At 37.8% G+C, this 20,752-nt stretch overlaps 1 protein-coding gene and 1 pseudogene across 1 annotated transcript; one reads left to right on the forward strand and one right to left on the reverse strand.

Annotated features, from left to right (window-relative positions):
* The first annotated feature begins 5,026 nt into the window (after positions 1–5,026).
* Positions 5,027–5,992, forward strand: OR4D5 (olfactory receptor family 4 subfamily D member 5). Its single transcript, XM_069070255.1, has one exon. The coding sequence runs from the start codon at positions 5,048–5,050 to the stop codon at positions 5,990–5,992; it is 945 nt and encodes a 314-aa protein (XP_068926356.1). The 5' UTR covers positions 5,027–5,047.
* Positions 5,993–17,908: 11,916 nt separating this feature from the next.
* On the reverse strand, positions 17,909–18,850 carry LOC138147638 (olfactory receptor 6T1-like; annotated as a pseudogene).
* Between the last annotated feature and the right edge of the window lie 1,902 nt (positions 18,851–20,752).

Below are 20,752 nucleotides of genomic sequence, written 5' to 3' on the forward strand. Positions count from 1 at the left end.
TTTTTATTACCCAGCAAGCATTTAATAAATGCTTGTCAGTTGATGGATTCTTTTTCATATTTGTATCCTGACACCTAGCATAGTTCTTTGCAGTAATAGGTATTTAATGACATTTTGGTGAATTGAATTATTAATTTTATGAAATAACTACACTATTCCTTGAAATAGATTCCAAAGAAGCAGCATGGTATAGTGGATAAGCAAATCAGTAAAGCAGGCATAGTTTGAAGTCCTGTCTTGACACATACTCTCTGACATCATAGACAAATCACTTAACCTCTTAGTACCTCCAGACATTTTCTAAGACTGTAATTGCAGAACAGTTGCTGCTCTACATTGGTAGGAAGAGTTTTCTCACAGGCAACTTACTACAATAATGAAATAATAGGAGTACATTTATTCTTTAAATTTTTTTTAAGACATAAGTAATTCCTGTAGTAAACTTTAAAAAACATTTGCCAAGACCCATCTGCAGTCCTGTTCTTTCTCTCCCCCCTCTCTCAATGACCTAATTGACTCTCATGGGTTCAGTGATCACCTTTACACAGATGGATCTCAGATCTCTCTATCCAGTCTTGGTCTTTTTCCTTGACTAGCTGCATTACCAACTGCCTTTTGGGAATTTCAATTTGGATATCTGTAGGCATTTAAAAATCGACATCTCCCTAAGAGAATTCATTATCTTTTCCTTTAAATGCATTTTTTTTCTGAATGTCCTTATTTTTGTCAAAGGCAAAACATCCAGGTTCATATTTTCAGAGCTATTCTCTACTTTTGATTCCTCCTCACCCCATACATTAGAGGCAGCTAAGGGGCACAGTGAATAGAAAGAGTGTTGAGTTTGGAGTTGGTAAAACCCTAGTTCAAATTCAACCTCAGATACTTGCTAGATGTGTGACCCTGGCCAAATCGCTTAAACTTTGCCTTAGTTTCCTTATCTGTAAAATGGAGATAATAATAGCATCTACCTTGTAGGGTTGTTACGAGGATCAAATGAAATAATAATTGTAAAGTAGTTAGTGTAGGAGCTGGCATATAGTAAGTGCTATATAAAATTGTTGTTGTTGTTCATTTACTTTGGTTGTGTCCAACTCTTCATGACCTTATTTGGGGTTTTCTTTGGCAAAGATACTGCAGTGATTTGACACTTCCTTAAAGATGAGGAAATTGGGGGCAAATAGGGTTAAGTGACTTGTCCAAGGTCACACAGCTAGTGTCTGAGGCCAGATTTGAATTCAGGCCTTTTTATTCCTGACTCCAGAAAGCACCTGACTGGTGCTCTATCCACTGGGCCACCTAGCTACCCTTAATATAAATGTCCCCAATTTAAATGCTATTATTATATTAAATTATTTGCAAAATTTTGCTGACTCCACCTCTACAACCTCCATCATCTATCCCCTTCTCTCCATTCATGCAGTCACTAGCACAATTTAGGTCTCATTACCTTTTGACTAGACTATTGCAATAGCTTCCTAATTGTTTGCTTAGCCCTGAAGGTTTTCTCCTCTTCAGTCCATCCTTCAAGTAGCTTCCAAACAGATATTCCTAGAGCATAGGTCTAATCACATCATGCCCTTGATCAATCAGCTCCAGGGGCCCGCTGTCACCTCTAGGATCAAATGCAAACTCCTCTGGCATTTTAAAAGCTCTCTGTAACACAAACTCTATAGTCTAGCCAAACTATCCTACTTATTGTTCCTCACACAGGAAACCCCATCTCTCACCCATGCATAGACTGTCTCCAGTGCCTGGAATAAACTCTCTCCTCACCTCTGCCTCTGGTATGCCTAGCTTCCTTCAAGCTTCACTTTGAGTGCTCTTTGGCTGCTACTTCCTCCTTCTCAAGTTATCCTGTATTTATTATTTATGTGCTTACATACAATCATATGTTAATATTTAAGTATGTATACTTCCTCCATATCTATCTATCTATCTATCTATCTATCTATCTATCTATCTATCTATCTATCTATCTATCTATCTATCTATGTGTTTTCTCCAGCACCAGTTCCTTGAGGGCAGGGGATAAATTTGTTTTTTGTCTTTGTAGTCTTATTTTCTATCCTAGTACCTAGCATTTAATCAGTGTTTCTTGGTTGAGTAAATGACAGAATAGCCTACAAGGTGCTGGTGACATAAATAGATAAACAATCCATGGTCTCCAATCTTGAGAAGCTTTTAAGTTGGTGGTAAGAATAAAAAAATAAATGAAAGTAATTTTAATACAAAGCAATCATGAGATCTGTTTTTATAAAAGGCAAAACAAGGTTCTATGCAAGGAGGCAAAGAACAAAAAAACTGATTAAGAAAGTGAAAATCAGGAAAAGTTTTTTGAAGTTGTTACCATTCAGGTTTTATCTCAGAAGACTGCTATTTCTTCATAAGGAGGTCAGTGGATAGGGTTTTCCATGTGTAGGGAATGACGAGGCAATATGGAGGTAAAAATTGCTGCACTTAAAATATTTTTCGGTTTGCAAGATGGATTTGTTCTCAAATTACCCAAATCAAATCCATTATAAATTAAAGAAGTGATTCTATGTTAACAGATCTTCCTTCCTTCCTTCCTTCCTTCCTTCCTTCCTTCCTTCCTTCCTTCCTTCCTTCTTTCTTTCCTTCCCTCCTTTCTTCCTTCCTTTCTCTTTCCAGACCTCAACACTTGAGCAAGTAACCAGCCTCTGGGGTCATGGAATCTTTATCAGTGTTGGGAGGGGAGTGAAATGAAATATAGTATTTGTGGTCATTGAGACCTCTGACCACTGTCTTAACATAATCATGAACTTCCTCTTAGTCAATCTGCTTCTTGGGCTTCAGCCATTGCTCCCTTACTGCCCACAAAATTCTCATCAACACATTCAGGTGGCCTAGGAGGCCATGATCTTTCTGCTGATGATGGGTGTGATCTTCAAACTACTCAACCATCTAATCTAATGTGATAGAGACCATAGGATCATAGAATTGTAGATTTAAAGATGGAAGGAGCTACCAAGGTCCTCTAGTTCAATCTCATTTTAAATTTAAGGAAAATGAGTCCTAGGGACATTAAGTGACTTGCCCAAGATTACACAAATAATAAGCATTAGATGTGGGTTTTGGACTTATGTCTCTGACTTTAGAGCCAGTACTTTTTCCATTGTGCTTTACCACATTACCTTGATCCATCACTAGAAAATCTGTACGCTGCTATAGACAATACAGGATGTTAGAGAGGCAGCAGTTCAGAGATCACCAAATCTGGGTGTTCTTGACCTTTTTTTAATGTCATGGACCCCTTTTAGCAGTCAAGCTAATGGACTACTCAGAGTGTTTTTAAATCTATAAAATAAAGTGTGTAGGATTATAAAGGAAAACAGCTGTATTAAAATGTAGTCATCAAATATAAAAAAAGTGAAATTCATAGATACTGGGTTAGGAACTCCTGACCTAATTTAACTCCATCATTTTAGCAAGGCCAAGAAAGGGAGAATGGAATAGTTTAAGCTAGAATCTCTGTCAAAGAAAGTGGAGGGAACCAAAGGGCAATCTCAATTTGATCTTCAAGGAATACTCCTAGAATTGATTCCCCAAATAACTGAGTGGTGAAAAGGTTCAGGGACCTGGAGGAACCAGAGAGGAATTGGTACAAGGTCTCTACAGGGACCTGTAGTCTACAAGAGGGTTTGTTGCCACCAAAAATATTATCCAAAGCCTACCTTTGCCATATATGGACTTATACTCAGCTGCCTGACTTAAAGTTCCCTCAAACAATTATTGGCATGTATGGAACCCAAATGTTCTCACTATGCCATGGTCTCAGTACTAGAAGATTCATTATTCTTTATTTAAAAACTTTATCATTCTGGCCACACTCTCTATGTATTAATAGGACTGAATTTGATGTCACTAATATATTATTTCATTGAAGTGTCCACATTCTCAGAACTCCACTGAACAAGTGACATTTTTTTGAGTTATGTTATAAACCATAGCCTTAGAACTGAGTCACTAGCCTATGTAGCCATAAGTTCAAACTTTGCTAATTCTAAATAATTAATACTTTGTATTCCTTGCATGCATCCTCACCAACTATTTCTTTGGGAATGTTAGAATTTAGAATTTGAGTTGTCTTATAGGGGTGTTTAATTACCTTTGAGCAAGCAAACAAGGTTACAAAGACATTTGAGCTTAAAACACTTTCATTATAAGGCATGTAAGAGAGAGGGAGGGAGAGAGGGAAGGCAGGAAGGAAGAAGGGAAAGAGGGAAGGAAGGAAGGAAGGAAGGAGAGAGAGAGAGAGAGAGAGAGAGAGAGAGAGAGAGAGAGAATTTATTAAGCACTTACTATGTGCCAAAAGGAATAACAACTCCCATCACATTAAGGGCTCCTTCCTCTCTGTTTTGGATTATAATCCTCAGCTAAAAATAATGTCACCAGGAGATGAAGTCCTAGAAGCTTTGGTACATCATTATTATCATAGGTCCAGGGGGCAGTTCCACATCAGTTACCTTCTGTCCTTTCCTTGGGGTTATACTTATTTTACATTGGTGTAAGTTTTTTTTCTCCTCTCTTCTGAGGTTCGTTGCTGTCTGTTTCTATTGTAGTGGTCTCTTTTGGAGTTCCCAGTCTGTTTCTGTACTTTTGGTTTCTCATCTTGAAGCCATGGCCTCCTCCCACCATCTTCACTATCATTTCCCAGAATCTCCTTTACTCACCTTGTGGCTTCTCTTCCCAAGCACCTTTTGCTCAGTCGTTTCCAGGCATGTACTCTGAACCCATCCCATTCTGGGAAAATTGAGTATTTTCATACAGGACTCATATTCTCTTCCAGGCAGAGCAACAGGGAAAAGAGAGGCTATATCCAAGCCTTCTTGGTTTCAGTAGCAACCAGCTCCCTTGCCTGTTGTACAATGAGTTTGACAGTTGAATATTACTAGATATGGTGGCATTTTTGCTAAGAATGATACTTAGTATGGCCTCTAGGGAATTCTCTGGGTGAATTTAGTGGCAGAATCACTGATGGTTTTGCACATTTCCCCAACAGGTTCACCTCCAGAGCTACATCAAGCAGATGAATCCAGCCAATCTTACTCAGCTGACAGGATTTCTATTCTTGGGTCTTTCCCAGACATGGGAGCTCCGGATTTTCTTCTTTATGGTGTTTCTCACCGTGTATTTGTTGACTGTCATGGGGAACCTACTCATTGTGGCCATTGTGTCCTCTGACCCCCACCTGCATACAACCATGTACTTTCTCCTAGCCAACCTCTCCTTCCTTGACTTCTGCTACTCTTCTATTACTTCCCCCCGGATGTTGGTTGACCTGCTCTCTCACAACCCAACCATCTCCTTTGGGGGTTGCCTCACACAGCTCTTTTTTTTCCATTTCATTGGCGGGATCAAAATCTTTCTACTCACAGTCATGGCATATGACCGCTATGTTGCCATCTCCCAGCCCTTACGCTACCCACTCATTATGAATCAGGAAGTTTGTGGGCTCTTTATGGCAGGTTCCTGGGTGGGGGGCTTTGTCCACTCAATAGTTCAAATTGCCCTGACTGTTCAACTCCCATTTTGTGGACCCAACGAATTGGACAACTTCTACTGTGATGTGCCCCAGCTGATCAAACTGGCTTGCACAGACACTTTTGTACTGGAGCTGCTAATGGTCTCCAACAATGGCCTGGTCACTCTGATGTGCTTCCTGATACTATTGGGGTCCTACACGGCCCTTCTTATTATGCTTCGGAGTCATTCCCGGGAGGGCCAAAGCAAAGCATTGTCCACCTGTGCCTCCCACATTGCTGTGGTAACCCTGATCTTTGTTCCTTGTATTTATATATATGCCCGGCCCTTTCAGACCTTTCCTATGGACAAGGCAGTCTCTGTCCTGTACACCATGGTCACCCCTATGCTCAATCCTGCCATCTACACCCTGAGGAACAAAGAAGTGATTGAGGCCATGAAGAAACTATGGAAGCGGCAAATATTCACATGGGGGAAACAGGAACAATAAACCAGGGACCTTTAGTAGGAAGATGTATATGAGAATCAATGTCTGCTAGATGCTTTTTAGCCTTGAAAAAGCCTATGAAGTAGCTGAAAAAGATTGCTCATTTTTTCTCTATTGCTCATGGGATCCTTCCACTTCAGACATAAAAAAAAACCCCAATCATCTGATATGAACTTTTAGACGGTCCAGGACTTTGATTCATGGGCAAGGAAGACCAACCCCTGGGATTTAAGGGATATTTTTTTTCTCATGGTACACACTGTGAACTATATCTCAGCAAGGATTGGAAAGGGGCTAATAGTAAGGTCTGAGATTTCCCCCCCCCCCAATACTTTCCCTTTCTTCAGATATTTTGAGATTCACTTCCTTAATACTTTAAAAATTATATCTATGGAGCCCTTGCACTTGTACGTGTGTGTGTATGTGTATGTGTGTGTGCTCTATTCTAGCTATTTTTTCCTTTTTTCTTAAAGTGCCATTTCTTCTGCTTAAAGAAGTGCATCTTGGTCCATAACATTAAAAATCTAAATGCAGTGACTCTTCTGTCTTTGTTAGTGAAAAGAGTTTATTATAAAAATCTTAACATGTTTTTCACCCTTTTCCTTCTTCTGGGAAAATTAGTGTAAGTTCAAATCCAGTCTCAGAAACCTATTAGTGGTCTGAGCTTGGGCAAGTCACTTACCCTCTGTCTGCCTCAATTTCCTCTACTACTGTAAAATGGGGATATAATAGCACCTACCTTACAGGGTTGTTGTGAGGATCTAAGGAGATTGAATGACATATTTGTAAAGTGCTTAACACAATGCTTGGCACCTAGTAGGGCTTAATAAATGCTTGTTCCTTTCTCTTCCTCTCACCTTTTTTGTTCTTGAATACCCTGAAGATGATTTTGCTTCACTGAGATTATAGTCAAATTTTCTTTAAATTTCTTTTTCCTTCCACAAAGTCTCATTTTAGGCGACAATATTACTTAGTCTTCCACTATTCCCCTCCATATTTTAGATTTTAGAAATGGATTATATTGGAAATATTTATCATTATTAAGTATACTTGTAAACCCAATCTGAGAACTTCATCATAAAATGGTTATTATAATTGCTCTTGTTTTTTTCTATTATATGTGGCATGTACATGTAAACAAACACATGTATATTCACACACATATTTTACATATACATATATGATATCTGTAATTGCTTATAAGGCAAGCCAACGTAAATTCTTGGAAATTGTTTGTAAGGAAAACCCAGTTGGCTAACAGAAGAAATACTGTCAACCAATCTCTCCCTATTATGGCTTATCATGACAATTAAACTTCTTCCTGATCTTTACCCTAAATTTATCATAATTTATTTTTCCCATGACAGTTTTGGTTCATTGACTCGGAAATTCAAAACATATACTTAAGTGAAGAAAATTGTTTCCTCTTGCCTGAGGCATTTGGATTCCCCTCATATTTTTTTTTTTAAACAGGTCAGTAAGAACTTTTATTTCTAAGTTCTGTATTATCTTTTGTTTTGGCTGATTCTGAGTGGAATTCAGAAGAGAAAAATCTGTCTAATAAAATCCATGAAGCACCCCTACCACTCTTAAGCATAGAGCACAGGAAAGCTTGTTTGAATTATCTGTATTATCTGTCCCAAAGAGTATATATGCCTCTTTAGAATTCTGGCAGTTTTTTCAGACTTTCAGTGTGATTGCTTCTGAAATTAATGGACAATAAAAAAGGCTTCAAACTCTTTTCGAAAGAGTAAAATCATGATGCCATAACAAATAAGGTGAGATCTTGTGAATCTGATTCTTCAAGATAGTTGAGTACAATTTATCTGAATATACTATGGATCTTTTAAATTGGGAATTAAGGCCTTGAATATTTGCAACCAAACCTGAGTACAAAATAAGCTCATATATGGAAAGAGTATTCATGGTTTTATTGTTTTGCAAGGCAACTAGATTTAATGTGGTTGGCTGCCAGAAACTAGAAGCTAGTTTAATTCACCACTGCATCATCTTTTAAAAATAAGATCTGAGCCAATATTTCCCTAAAGTAAGCAAGGCATATTTCATGTGTGAAATTTTGTTTTAAAGATGTGCCTGTAAGATTGCAAATGTATATGTAACTTGGACAAGAGTTTTGACTACTATGCATGAAAATACTCCAGTCATAAGAATTAGAGAAGTGCAAATCAAAACAGCTCTGAGGTACCACATCACAACTATCAGATTGACTAGCATGACAAAACAGGAAAATGATAAATGTTGAAGAAGATGTGGGAAAATTAGAACACTAATGCATTGTTGATGGACAAATGATACACAAATCCAACTTTGAAATTGGAGAGTGAACAGCTTCAGAATTAAATTATTCTAGGTGTGGTTGTCTGAAATATAATTCCAATTCATAAATCCAGTGAACATTTATTAAGCCCCAGCCATGTACCAGGCACTATGCTAAGTGCTGAGAATAAAATTACTTTTTATTTGTTAGTGTCTGGATTGATTTCTGTTTGACACTGAAAGAAAGTCGGTAAAGGAGTTTTTAAAAAAATATAAAAAAAATTAAATTAATTAATTAATTTTTAGTTTTCAACATTCACTTTTATAAGATTTTGAGTTCCATATTTTTCCTCTCTCTTCCCTCTGACTCTCCCCATGACAGCATGCAATCTGATATAGGCTATATATGTACAATTATATTCAACTTATTTCCACATTTGTCATGTTGTGAAAGAAGAATTGGAACAAAAGAGGAAAAAACACAAGAAAGAAAAAGCAAAGCAATAAAAAAAAGAAAATAGAATGTTTCAATATGCATTCAGAATCCATAGTTCTTTCTCTGGTTGTGGGTAGCATTTTGCATCATGTATCTTTTGTAATTGTCTTAGATCGTTGCATTGCTGAGAAGAGATAAGTCAATCAAAGTTTGTCATCACACAAAGTTGCTATCACTGTGTACAATGTTTCCTGGTTCTGCTCATTTTACTTAGCATCAGTTCATGTATGTTTTTCTAAAATCCTCCTACTCATCATTTCTTATGGAATGATAGTATTCCATTACATTCATGTAGCACAACTTGTTCAGCCATTCCCCAATTGATGGGCATCCCCTCAATTTCCAATTCTTGGCCACCACAAAAATAGCTGCTATAAGTATTTTTGTACATGTGGGTCCTTTTCCCTTTTTAATGATATCTTTGGGATACAGACCTAGTAGTGGTCTTGTGGGATCAAAGGGTATGCACAGTTTTATAGCCCTTTGGGCATAGTTTCAAATTGCTCTACAGAATTGTTGGATCAGTTTACAACTCCACCAACAATGCATTAGTGTTCTAATTTTCCCACATCTTCAACATTTATAATTTTCCTGTTTTGTCATGTTAGCCAATTTGATAGTTGTGATGTGGTACCTCAGAGTTGTTTTGATTTGCACTTCTCTAATCAATAGTGATTTAGAGCATTTTTTTCATATGATTATAGACAGTTTTAATTTCTTCATCCAAAAACTGCCTGTAAATATCTTTTGACCATTTATCAACTGGGAAATAACTTGTATTCTTATAAATTTTACTCGGTTCTCTATTTATTTTAGAAATGATGCCTTTATCAGAGACATTGACTGTAAAAATTATTTTACAGATTTCTGCTTCCCTTCTAATCTTGGTTGCATTGGCTTTGTTTGTGCAAAAAGCTTTGTAATTTAATCAAAACTAGCCAGTTTGCATTTCATAATGTTCTCTATCTCTTGTTTGGTCATAAATTCTTCCATTCTCCATAGATTTGATGGGTAAACTATTCCTTGCTCTCTTAATCTCCTTATAGAATCACTCTTTATGTCCAAATCGTGTACTTCTTATCTTGGTATATGGTGTAAGATGTTGGTTTATGCTTAGTGTATGCCATACTATTTTCCAATTTTCCAAGTTTTTGTCAAATGTGAATTCTAATCCCAGAAATTGGAGTCTTTGGGTTAATCAAATAGATTACTATAGTCATTGACTAATGTGTCTTATGTACTTAACCTATTCTACTGATTCACCACTCTATTTCTTAGCCAGTACCAAGTAGTTTTGACAATTGATGTTTTATAATACAATTTTAGATCTGGTATGGCTAGGCCACCTTGTGAAGGAGTTTTCTGTGAAAACAGAGGTACTTCATTAATTTTGAGCTGAGAAAAAATAAATTAAAATTGGAAATGTCCATTTATTTTCATGAAAATTGAAAGGTCCTGTTACTACTATGGCAAATATAATTTTGTTTTAAGGATTAAGGCTGATTATGTATTTGGAGGGTCTTACCTGTTTGAGCTTCCTTTATGATAAAGCCTAAACATGTTTGAGTCCCAATCTCTACATCCTTAAAAGACAGGAGGAGGGTCATTATGAAAAAGTTTATAAATAAAATTTATTTTTTTTTTGAATTCTAAATCAACTTCACTTCTAAACTGATAAAAAGAAACTGATATCCTGACAATAGAAAGAAGGTACCTGGAAAAATAATGTGGTCCATTAGAAATATTCAGGATATAATTAAACTGCAATAAATTGTTTACACAATGCCAAAATTGTCATAACTGCCTCATATACCAAACATAGAATCTTAGTAAGTTAGTAAAAATAATGAACTAGTCCACCACTTTTGGTCCTTTGTATATGATAAGTTTTTCATTTGCTTTAAGACGATGATGTTCAGCATTAACAACTTCTATTCTTAGGTCAAGAATCCCACTTCTGATCCATCAAAAAGAGTAGCTTCCTGAAAACCTGCTGAAAAAAGTAAAATTTCTTTATTTTATATTACATATATACATCAAGGCCTACAACCTTGGATCCATAGACTCCACTTGAAGATTTTTGTACTTCTAAAGGTTGATACCAAAACTGAAGAGCAGAATGATTTTGCTGATGATTTCTCCCTTTCCCAGAAGCAGCATGTAGACCCTAAAACTTCTGGTTTTGGGTGACTCCATAATTTTCTAGGTAAAATAATACAATATAATTATTTTTGTGCTTATTGATTTTTACTATTGGTGTTTGCTCTGGAATGTATTATGAAAGAGAGATGTAATGTCACATAAGAATAAAAGGTGATAAAAGGCAGAAAAAATTAGTTAGAAGCTTGTAGAAGACTTTGTATGAATGTAATGGCTACCAAAGATGAATAATTTAATGATTGCCATGTATCATGTTACAATTGTAAACGTGCTGGTATTCATGTTCAGTTCAAAGATAATTGTGTTCTGTCTTAATTGTAAGCAGTGAAACTTAACCATGTGAGATGATATCTCTTATGGGCATAGATGTGACTACTTTGTTGTCTGTGGTCTTACTCTGGTGCTGGTAAAAAGGGTTTATGTTGTCATATCAGCAATCTGCCATGAAAGGAGAAATGCTAATAGTTTCCTATAGGGAGTCTTGCTTAGCATCTCCAAATATTTGATAGTCTATAATGTTCAGACTCAAACATGAAAGAACAGCTAGCTAAATGTTGTCACAGCTACTTCCCTTCTCCTTTCTTAGATCTCTGTAATCATTGAGTGCCTGAGTTTCAATGACACTGTTTATTTATCTTTGAATCTGTGATGATGGTTAACCAGGATGGAAAATATTTCTTGTAAGAATAAGAATTAATTGTTTTCTAAGTTGCTGAATTTCTACATGCTCAAGGATATTGATGGGAGGTTTTAAACTCAATGAAACAATATAGCAGGTGAGTCTTAATCCATGAACCAGGTTAGAGAACAACAAAATTCTGAACTAATTTTAGGACCCTCTTTACCTCATTATCCCCTCAGAGCATAGGGAAGTAGGGTTAGAATATTTCATAGATACTAAGTCTCCTAGTGTAAAAATATATTAAATCAGAAGCTTTGAGTCGATATTAAATTATTCCCTGTAACTATTGTAGTCTTTAGAGCCTGAGACTGGTTCATGTATGTTGAAAGCAAAAATCAAAAGTTCAGGCCATGAACAAGCTTCAGGACCAATGTTCTTTGTATGTGTGCCTGGATGCTTGTACAGGAGAAAATTTCAGGTTAATCTATAACCATTCTCCTGGCAATAATCTGGCAGTATAGAGCCTCATGCTCATAGAAATTGTTTACTATTCTGTCAATTTATATAGCATTGTTTCTCACTCTTTTGCTATTACTCTTACAACCAGCCAAGAAGTTCTCTATTCTCTTCAGTTCTCATATGACTGTGCTTAAAAATACAAGATATGGGGACTGTGGCAGCCAAAAAAAACAGTAGACCTACTTAAATAATTGAGGCTAAATGTTGACATTGGAGGGATATAGTGTGAACAAAGTACATGAACCCTGTAAATCCAAACCACTGATTTGAGACTTTCATAATATATTCTTATAATCACCAGTGTGCTTGTCAACATGACAAGATAGTAAAATGTTGCAAATGTAAACCTAATAATTATATACTTTTTTCTTATCAATCTTTATATTAAACATTGTTTATTTGTACTGAATAATATCTTGTGATTCAGCATAACTTCCCTTGATTTTTTTCTTTTTCATTTGATTCTATATATAGTATAAATTGCTTGTAAAGGGAACTTAAATTATTGGAAGCTGCTGTGAAGGAGAGTGTGGCCACCTGGATTTGCAACTGGTTAGTCATTGGCTTCTGGGGTAGTTTGTTGTATTTCAGGGGAAGGGAAAGAGGGACTCGCTAATCTGCTAGTATGTGGCTGGCTTGAGGTGGGGAGAGGTCTAAAATAAGGACTCTGTTTTGTCTACTACTGCATTATTTTATGATTATAAGTAGGGGCATGTTGGAGCCAAGTCAAACAAGCTGAGGAAATCCCATTCTTAAATTTTCAGTGTGAACATTTACACTTCAGAAATCATAGCTACACATCAAGGCCTGATTTATTGTTTTGTTGATTGTCTAGACTTTAGAAAATGTTAATATGAATTGAACTTAACGTATGTGAATGTATTTTCCTGAGAACAAGATTATTAAACATTTACCAGTATACTCCTGTATTGTTCTATAAACACTTCTTGAGTTCAGGAGGAGTGCAATAGAAGGCTCAAGGAATGAAGATTGGAGCTCTGGAGAATATGGATGATGATGATTACTAGCATTTTTTGTTTTGTTTTTATTAATTTATTTTCACAATGTTTTATTAATTAATTTATTTTTAGTTTTCTTTTTTTTTAAAGCAATCGGGGTTAAGTAACTTGCTCAAGGTTACATGGCCAGTTATTTCTGGGTGTGGTGCTGAGTATCTGAGCCCGGGATTCGATCTCCAGGTCTTCTCAACACTGGAGCCGGTGCTCTTATTCGCTGTGCTACCTGGCTGCCCCTTATTTTTAGTTTTCAACATTCATGTCCACAACATTTTGGGTTCCAAATTTTCTCCCAATCTCTCCTCTTCCCCAACCCCAAGATGACATGCATTCTGATGACCCTTCCTCCAATCTGCCCTACCTTCTATCATCCCCACCCCCCGCCTCATTTATCTCCTTACCCCATCTTTCCTGTAGGGTAAGATAAATTTTCATACCCAATTGAGTGTGTATGTTATTCCCTCCTCAAGCCAAATCTGATGAGAGTAAGGTTCACTCATTCCCTTTCACCTCCTCCCCATTTACCTCCATTGTGAAAGCTATTTCTTGCCTCTTTTATGTGAGAAAATTTATCACATTCTATTCTTTCTTTCTCCTTCTCTCAGTATATTCTTCTCTCACCCCTTAATGTTATTTTTTAGACATCATCCCTTCATATTCAACTCACCCTGTGCCCTCTGTATGTGTGTGTGTGTGTGTATATATATATATATATATATATATCACATATATGTATATGTATATGTGTGTGTATTCCATTCAAGTATCCTAATACTGACAAAGGTCTCATGAGTTAAAAATATCATGTTTCCATGTAGGAATATAAATAGTTCAACTTTAATAAGTTCCTTATGATTTCTCTCTTGTTTATCTTTTCATGCCTCTCTTGATTCTTCTATTTTAAAGTCAAATTTTCTATTCAGCTCTGGTTTTTTCATCAAGAATGCTTGAAAGTCCTCTATTTCATTGAATATCCATTTTTTCCTCTGAAGGATTATACTCAGTTATGCTGGGTAGGTGATTCTTGATTTTAATCCTAGGTCCTTTGGATTCTGGAGTATCATATTTGAAGCCCTCCTATCCCTTAATGTAGAAGCTACTAAATCTTGTGTTGTCTTGTTTGTATGTCTACAATACTTGAATTGTTTCTTTCTGGCTGCTTACAATATTTTCACCTTGATCTTGGAACTCTGGAATTTGGCTACAGTATTCCTAGGAGTTTTCCTTTTGGGGTCTCTTTCAGGAGGTGATTGGTGGATTGTTTCCATTTCTATTTTTACCCTCTGTTTCTCGAAGATGGGAAGAGTTTCCCTTGATAATTTCTTGAAAGACGATGTCTAGGCTCTTTTTGTGATCATGGCTTTCAGGTAGTCCAAAAATTTTTAAATGATCTCTCCTGGAACTATTTTCCATGTCAGTTGTTTTTCCAACGAGATATTTCACATTGTCTTTTCTTTTTTCATTCTTTTGATTCTGTTTTATAATTTCTTGATTTCTTATAAAGTCATTAGCTTCTATTTGCTCCATTCTAATTTTGAAGGAATTATTTCCTTCAGTGAACTTTTCTGGACCTCCTTTTCCATTTGGCCCATTATGCTTTTTAAGGTATCCTTCTCCTCATTGACTTTTTGGACCTCTTTTACTATTTGGGTTAGTCTATTTTTGGATTAGTCCATTTTTGGGGTTTCCTTTAACCAACTGTTGACTTGTTTTTCATGATTTTCTTGCATCACTCTCATTTCTCTTCCCATTTCCCCCTTCTTTTACTTGATTTTCAAAATCCTTTTTGAGCCCTTCCATGACCTGTGACCAATTAATATTTTTTTCTTAGAGGCTTTGGATGTAGGAACTTTGATTTTTTTGTCTTCTTCTGGTTGTATATTTTGATCTTCTTTGTCACCAAAGTAAGATTCTATAGTCTGATTTCTATCCTTAGGTTTGCTCATTTCCCCAGTCAATCACTTGACATTTTAACTCTTTGTTAAGGTTGAACTCTGCTTCCATTGTGAAGGATGTATTATCTCAAGCTTCAGGGTTTTGTGCAGTTGTTTTCAGATACTTTTAGGGACCTGTCAATTTTCAGTTCTTCCAAGGTGGTATGATCTAAGGAGAGATGTTTACTCCTCTCCTGATCTGTGAATGACCACAAGCACTTTTTTCTGCCTTGAAGCTGTGAGGAGGATTCCCTCTCTACTGCCACCACAAACTCTGCTATGCTAGCTCTCCTTTTCCCAGGACTGCCAACCAGGATTGTGACCCAGATCCAAGCATGGCCAAAGCAAGGGATTCATGCCTCAGAGCCAGCAAAGAGATCCTTGCAGTCCCAATCTGATCAGCTGCTGGATCCCCCCATCATCTGTGGGCCAAGAGCTCTGGAAGTAGCCACTGTCTCCTCTGCCACCTTGGGGCTTAGGCTAGACCACACTCCTCTCTCACCTAGGTCCAAGACACCTTTCCTACTAACCTTGTAAGCTGTCTTTGGTGTTTGTGGGTTGAGAAGCCTGGAAACTGCCTCAACTGTCAGTGATTCAGTGCCCTAGGCTTGCTCTACCCTGTCTGTGCTGGCATGGACCATGCTGGACTGCACTCTGATCCCAGCCTGGTGTGATAGACCCTTCCTGCTGATCCTCCAAGTTGTCTTGGGCTGGAAATTTGTTTCACTTTGTGGGTTCTGTTGCTCTAGAAGTTCTTTAGAGCATTTTTTATGGATATTTGCAGGGTTTTGGGGAGAGCTCAAGGAAGTCCCTGCTCTTACTCTGCCATCTTGGCTCCTCCCCCTATTACTGGCATTTTTATATCACTTTTTTTCCTTGCAAAGTACTTTATAGCTATTATTTCACTTGAGCCTCACATCCCTTATTTTTGTTGTTCTTTTGTGTCTGACTGACTTTTTGTGACCCCATGTGGAGTTTCCTTGGCAAAAATACTGGAGTGGTTTGCATTTCCTTCTCCAGATAATTTTACAGATGTGGAAACTGAGGCATATGGAATTAGATGACTTACTCAGAGTCACACAGTTAGTGCAGTTAGTGTCTGAGGCCAGATTTGAACTCAGGAAGATGTGTTCCTGACTCTAGGTCCAGTATTTTATACATTGTATCACCTAGCTGCCTCATCTCTGGTTATAGCAATTTAAATCCAGTCCTTTTCTCTGGCATGTACAAACAGTTGTCATCTCCAAAAATGATTGTAGGAGGCTTGGGCAGGAACATTGCTTTTCTTCATGCCACTTGCATTATAGAATTACATGCTTCTATAGCTTAGAAGTGATCTGTGCTTATGTAAAGGACATATCTAGGACTTTATATTACCACAATGAATTAAGGCTCAACTATGAACTACGTCTCTCAAAACCCTGTGTGTAGATTCCAGTGGCAGGATAAATCAACTTCAGAAAATAGGTTACCAAAGCTCCAGATGTGGAAAGTTTAGAGTATTGGTTGGGAATGCGTATAAGATGTTTCATAAACATTGGATGTACAGGCTGCCAGGAGAGAGAAGCCAAAACCTGTAGAAGTGGGTTGGTGACTGAGAGAGAGATCATATGATTGGTGGCTATGACTGAGGCTATGGGGCCAGAGCCTGGCATAGGGGTATTCTGACAAGAAGCCAGGAGACAAAAAGTGTAGGTGGAGTCATATAACCACCTGAGAAAAAAGCAGCAGAGAAACAAGAAGCTTTAGTGCATCAGATCGCTAGAGTGCTTCCTATACTAGTGGGTTGAGGATGAAGGGAATTGAGTAGGCACAACAGATTAGAAGGTACACACCAGTGAGTGAGTTTACATCCCTTTGTCTTCCACTGTGTTGAGGATATAGGCCTTATGAATAGGGTTATGGACCTGCAGCCTTCCTTGAAGGGGATTGGCAGATTTGGTTGGCATGAATGCTATCTGACTTGCTACTAAATCATTATGGTGTTTGGTTGCAAATGTTTTTCTGTTTTGAATCTGGATCTATTGGTTTGGTCTATAAGATTCATGGAAGAGGCAACCTAACAAATTAATTAAATTCAACAAACATTTAAGTACATACTATGTGAAAAGCACAAGGCTGCAAGTTGGAAAATAAAGAGAAAAATTCTTCCTTCTTCTTAAGAGTTTGTGAGATTTACAAGCACTTCACCTACATTTTCTTATTTGAGGTTCACAACAACTCTGACAGGCAAGCATTACCAATCTTATGATCACCATTTTATAGATGATGTAGTAGAGGTCCAAGAAGTTCAATGACTTGCCCATAGTCAGAGGTGGCATTAGAACTCAGGCCATCCTGAACCAAAGTCTAGCATTTTTTAAACTATTCTACACTGACTTCCTTTCATATGGAGACATTGTCTTCCTATGTTATTTTTCTCATTTCACAAATGGAACAACTGAGGCACAGAAAGACTTCTTGGTTTCTCTGATACCATCCTTTTGAGATTTCCAATTCTGCTTCAGGTAGGTCACAGAATGACAATCTTATATCTATTTGAACTTATTCTCTCATTTTATAAGTAGGGAAAGTCATGTCCAGAGAAGGGAAATGACTTGCCTTAGATCAGAGCTTCTTAAACTTTTCCCACTCATGACCCCTTCAGCCCTTCTTAGTTAATAAAGCAACTAAGGGGAAGAACTGAGACTCAAATCCAAGTCTTCTAATTTCCAGTTCAGTGCTCTTTCCATTATACTATTCTACAGTCCTTTCAGTTTAAAGAGGACACTGCTGATAGTGTTTGTTGGAAACACTCCAGATTATCAAGGGTCTTTATCATTATATATTTTTGTAGGCCCTTGTTTGACTTCTAGAGATGCAAGTAAGATATCTTCTTGACCTTTACTAATGTTCTCACAATTTTGTGTCCATTGGTTTGTGCCACTTTATGGCATCACGTAAGGCTTGCTTCACTTTGTCATTGCGAAGACTAAAGATGAATGGATTCAAGAGTAGGGAGATGATGCAGTTCAGGGCAGAGACCCCCTTATTAAGGAGCAAGGACTGGGCCTTTGATGTGTGGATATAAAGAAAGATGGAGCTGCCATAGAACATGACCACAACAGTGAGGTGTGATGCACAGGTAGAAAAGGCTTTCTTCCGCTCACTGGCCATTGGGGTACAAAAAACAGTGGCAAGAATAAAAGCATAAGAACTAGAGGTCAATGTCAGTGAGCCCAGTAGCAATGCTGTGGAAAGCAGAAAAGCCACAAACTCAAGAACCTGAGTTTGAGAGAGAGCCATAAGTGGCCAGCTATCACAGAAGAAGTGGTCAATGCCATTTGGACCACAGAAAGGCAGACTAACCATGAGGATAGTGGGGCAAAGTGTCCAGAGAAATCCAGCAAGCCAAGATGCTAACACGAGCCAGACACAGATGGGACCACTCATCAGTGTCTCATGGTGTAATGGACGGCAGATGGCTAGATAGCGGTCCAGGGACATGATAGCCAAGAGGAAGAAGTCAGTGGTGCCCAGGAGGAAATAGAAGTAGGATTGCATGATACAGCCAGGAAAGGAGATAGTATAGTCCTTAGTGAGGATACTAACTAGCATCTTAGGGACCACAATGGAGACCAGCATCAGCTCCAATAGGGAAAGATTTCTCAGGAAGAAATACATCTGGGTATGTAGGCAGTGGTCAGACTAACTGAACAGGATGAGAAGCAAGTTCCCCATTACTGTCACCACATATGTCACCAGAAGCCCCAGGAGCAACATCAGCTGCAGGGCCCAGCTCTTGGGGAAACCTAGAAGCACAAATTCTGTTACCTGCGTCCAGTTTTCTGGCCTCATCTCCAGTTACCTGCAGTAAAGAACATGAAAGATGAGTTGATATTTGGTGGCAGATACTTATTTAATCTACTGTCACTAAACAATTAACAAAATATGTTAGTTTAAGACTGATTGGTGAGGCTTCTAGTCTAGTACTTTTTATGTATAAAAATATTTATTTGAATAAATGAGTAAAAAAAGTATTTATTGAGCACCCACTATGTGTAAAGCACTGTGCTAATGGGGACACAGAGATAAAGAAAAGTAAGACAGCCCCTACTCTCAAGGAACTCACATTCTAATGGGAAAACAACATATAGGGGAGATTTCAGTTGCAAGTAATGTGGAAAAACCCCATAGTCCTTAGGACAGATTATAATACAACTGTTAAAAGCATTTCAATGAGTTATTGGATTAGAGAGGATAATGTTTCAGTTATAATGCTATAGGACAATGAAATTATTGATGTGTATAAAATATTTAACAACATTTCTTCATGAAAGTTTTTTTCAAAAAGATGTATATCTAATAGAACAGAAAGCAAAATGGAATAAATATAACAGTCCCAAAATCCCTGAGTTTGACAGGATGGAAAGAAGTGAATTTAGAGTTTGTTTTTCACATCAATTGCATTGATAGAATCATATCCACTTCTGATGTCGAGCCATTCATCAGTGCCAAGAAATTTTTCTTTTGGGTCTTTCATAGCTTTATCCATAGCCCTCAAAGGAGCTGTTACCAGGCTGCATCTCTATGGGGATTCCTACCCAGGATGATGGCTGTGGACACCAGGTCACGTCACAAGCACTACCATTCCCAAAGTTCCTGGGATTATCTCCAATATTTTCTGAGGAGAGATGGTGGTCAAGGTGGTAGTGTTTTGACTCATCTGGAGAAAGATTCCTCATCTCCCCCCACTTTGGGGGTTCTTTGCTCAGGAGGACACAAAGAGAGAATACAGATTGCAGCTGGCCAGGACACCCTCCTTAAACAAAACTCCTGGGAGAAGTCACCCATCCAATCGGAGTCAGGGGCCCCACGGGCTAAGGGCACTTCTGAGGGTTAAATTTTAGGGCTGAAGATCTCCCAGGACAAAGAGTTTTCTGGGGTACAATGGAAGAATCCAGATTACAGCCTTTTGAAAGACCAATATTGTTTAAAAAAGGGATGAAGCAATTCCTTCCTTCAATGGAAAAGCCCTTCTCTTCTCAATCAAGTTTCAAAAGAACCCAACTTAAAATCTTCCACAAGAAGCTCAATATGGGTTCTCCATCAAACCATCTTTGGAAAAAAAAACAATGCAAATGATAGTAGCATGGCATTCCTGAGGATTCTTTCATCAGCATTCCCTAGGCAGCTCAGTATGTCTGTAAATCCATAGGTCTTGGAATTCCTTGAGCAGTAGTTTCATAAAACAGACAGCAAAAACTATTAGGGGGTTCATCTTTTTATTTCTCTTCTAGTCAAAAGATCAGGACCAAAACATGGCTGGTATGCAGGACCTTCCACCAATGATGACGAAGAAATCCATGAAAGCCACATGATGGCCTTGTCAGCACTGAGTCAATATATGCTTCTTTCAACAGGGTATGAAGTGATCTCTCAGTAGATTTGTGGAGGACTAGAAGTGAGGACAGATGCTCACACTGCCAGATTTTGGATTTAACTTAGCTGTCATTTCTTTATTACAATGGAGATCTCAATGAGAAGGGCATTGAGGAGGTGCGGATTGTAGGGTGAATCCGACCTTGTATCCAAAGGTCATGGAGCAGCTAAAATCCATTCAAAAGGTGCAATGACAGGTCCTGAAGGGCACAGTACCCCATTTCCAGTTTATGATGCAGCTGGCTCAAGCCTGTTTCCCACCAAGTGCTCAGGCCACCGCATGTGCTAGCTTCAATGGATTGTTGTGCTGGTGAGAGA

This window comes from Petaurus breviceps, unplaced genomic scaffold (assembly GCF_028583685.1).
Source record: "Petaurus breviceps papuanus isolate PSGF00001 unplaced genomic scaffold, PetGlider_PUasm1.0 90804, whole genome shotgun sequence".
Classification (NCBI taxonomy): Eukaryota; Metazoa; Chordata; class Mammalia; order Diprotodontia; family Petauridae; genus Petaurus; species Petaurus breviceps.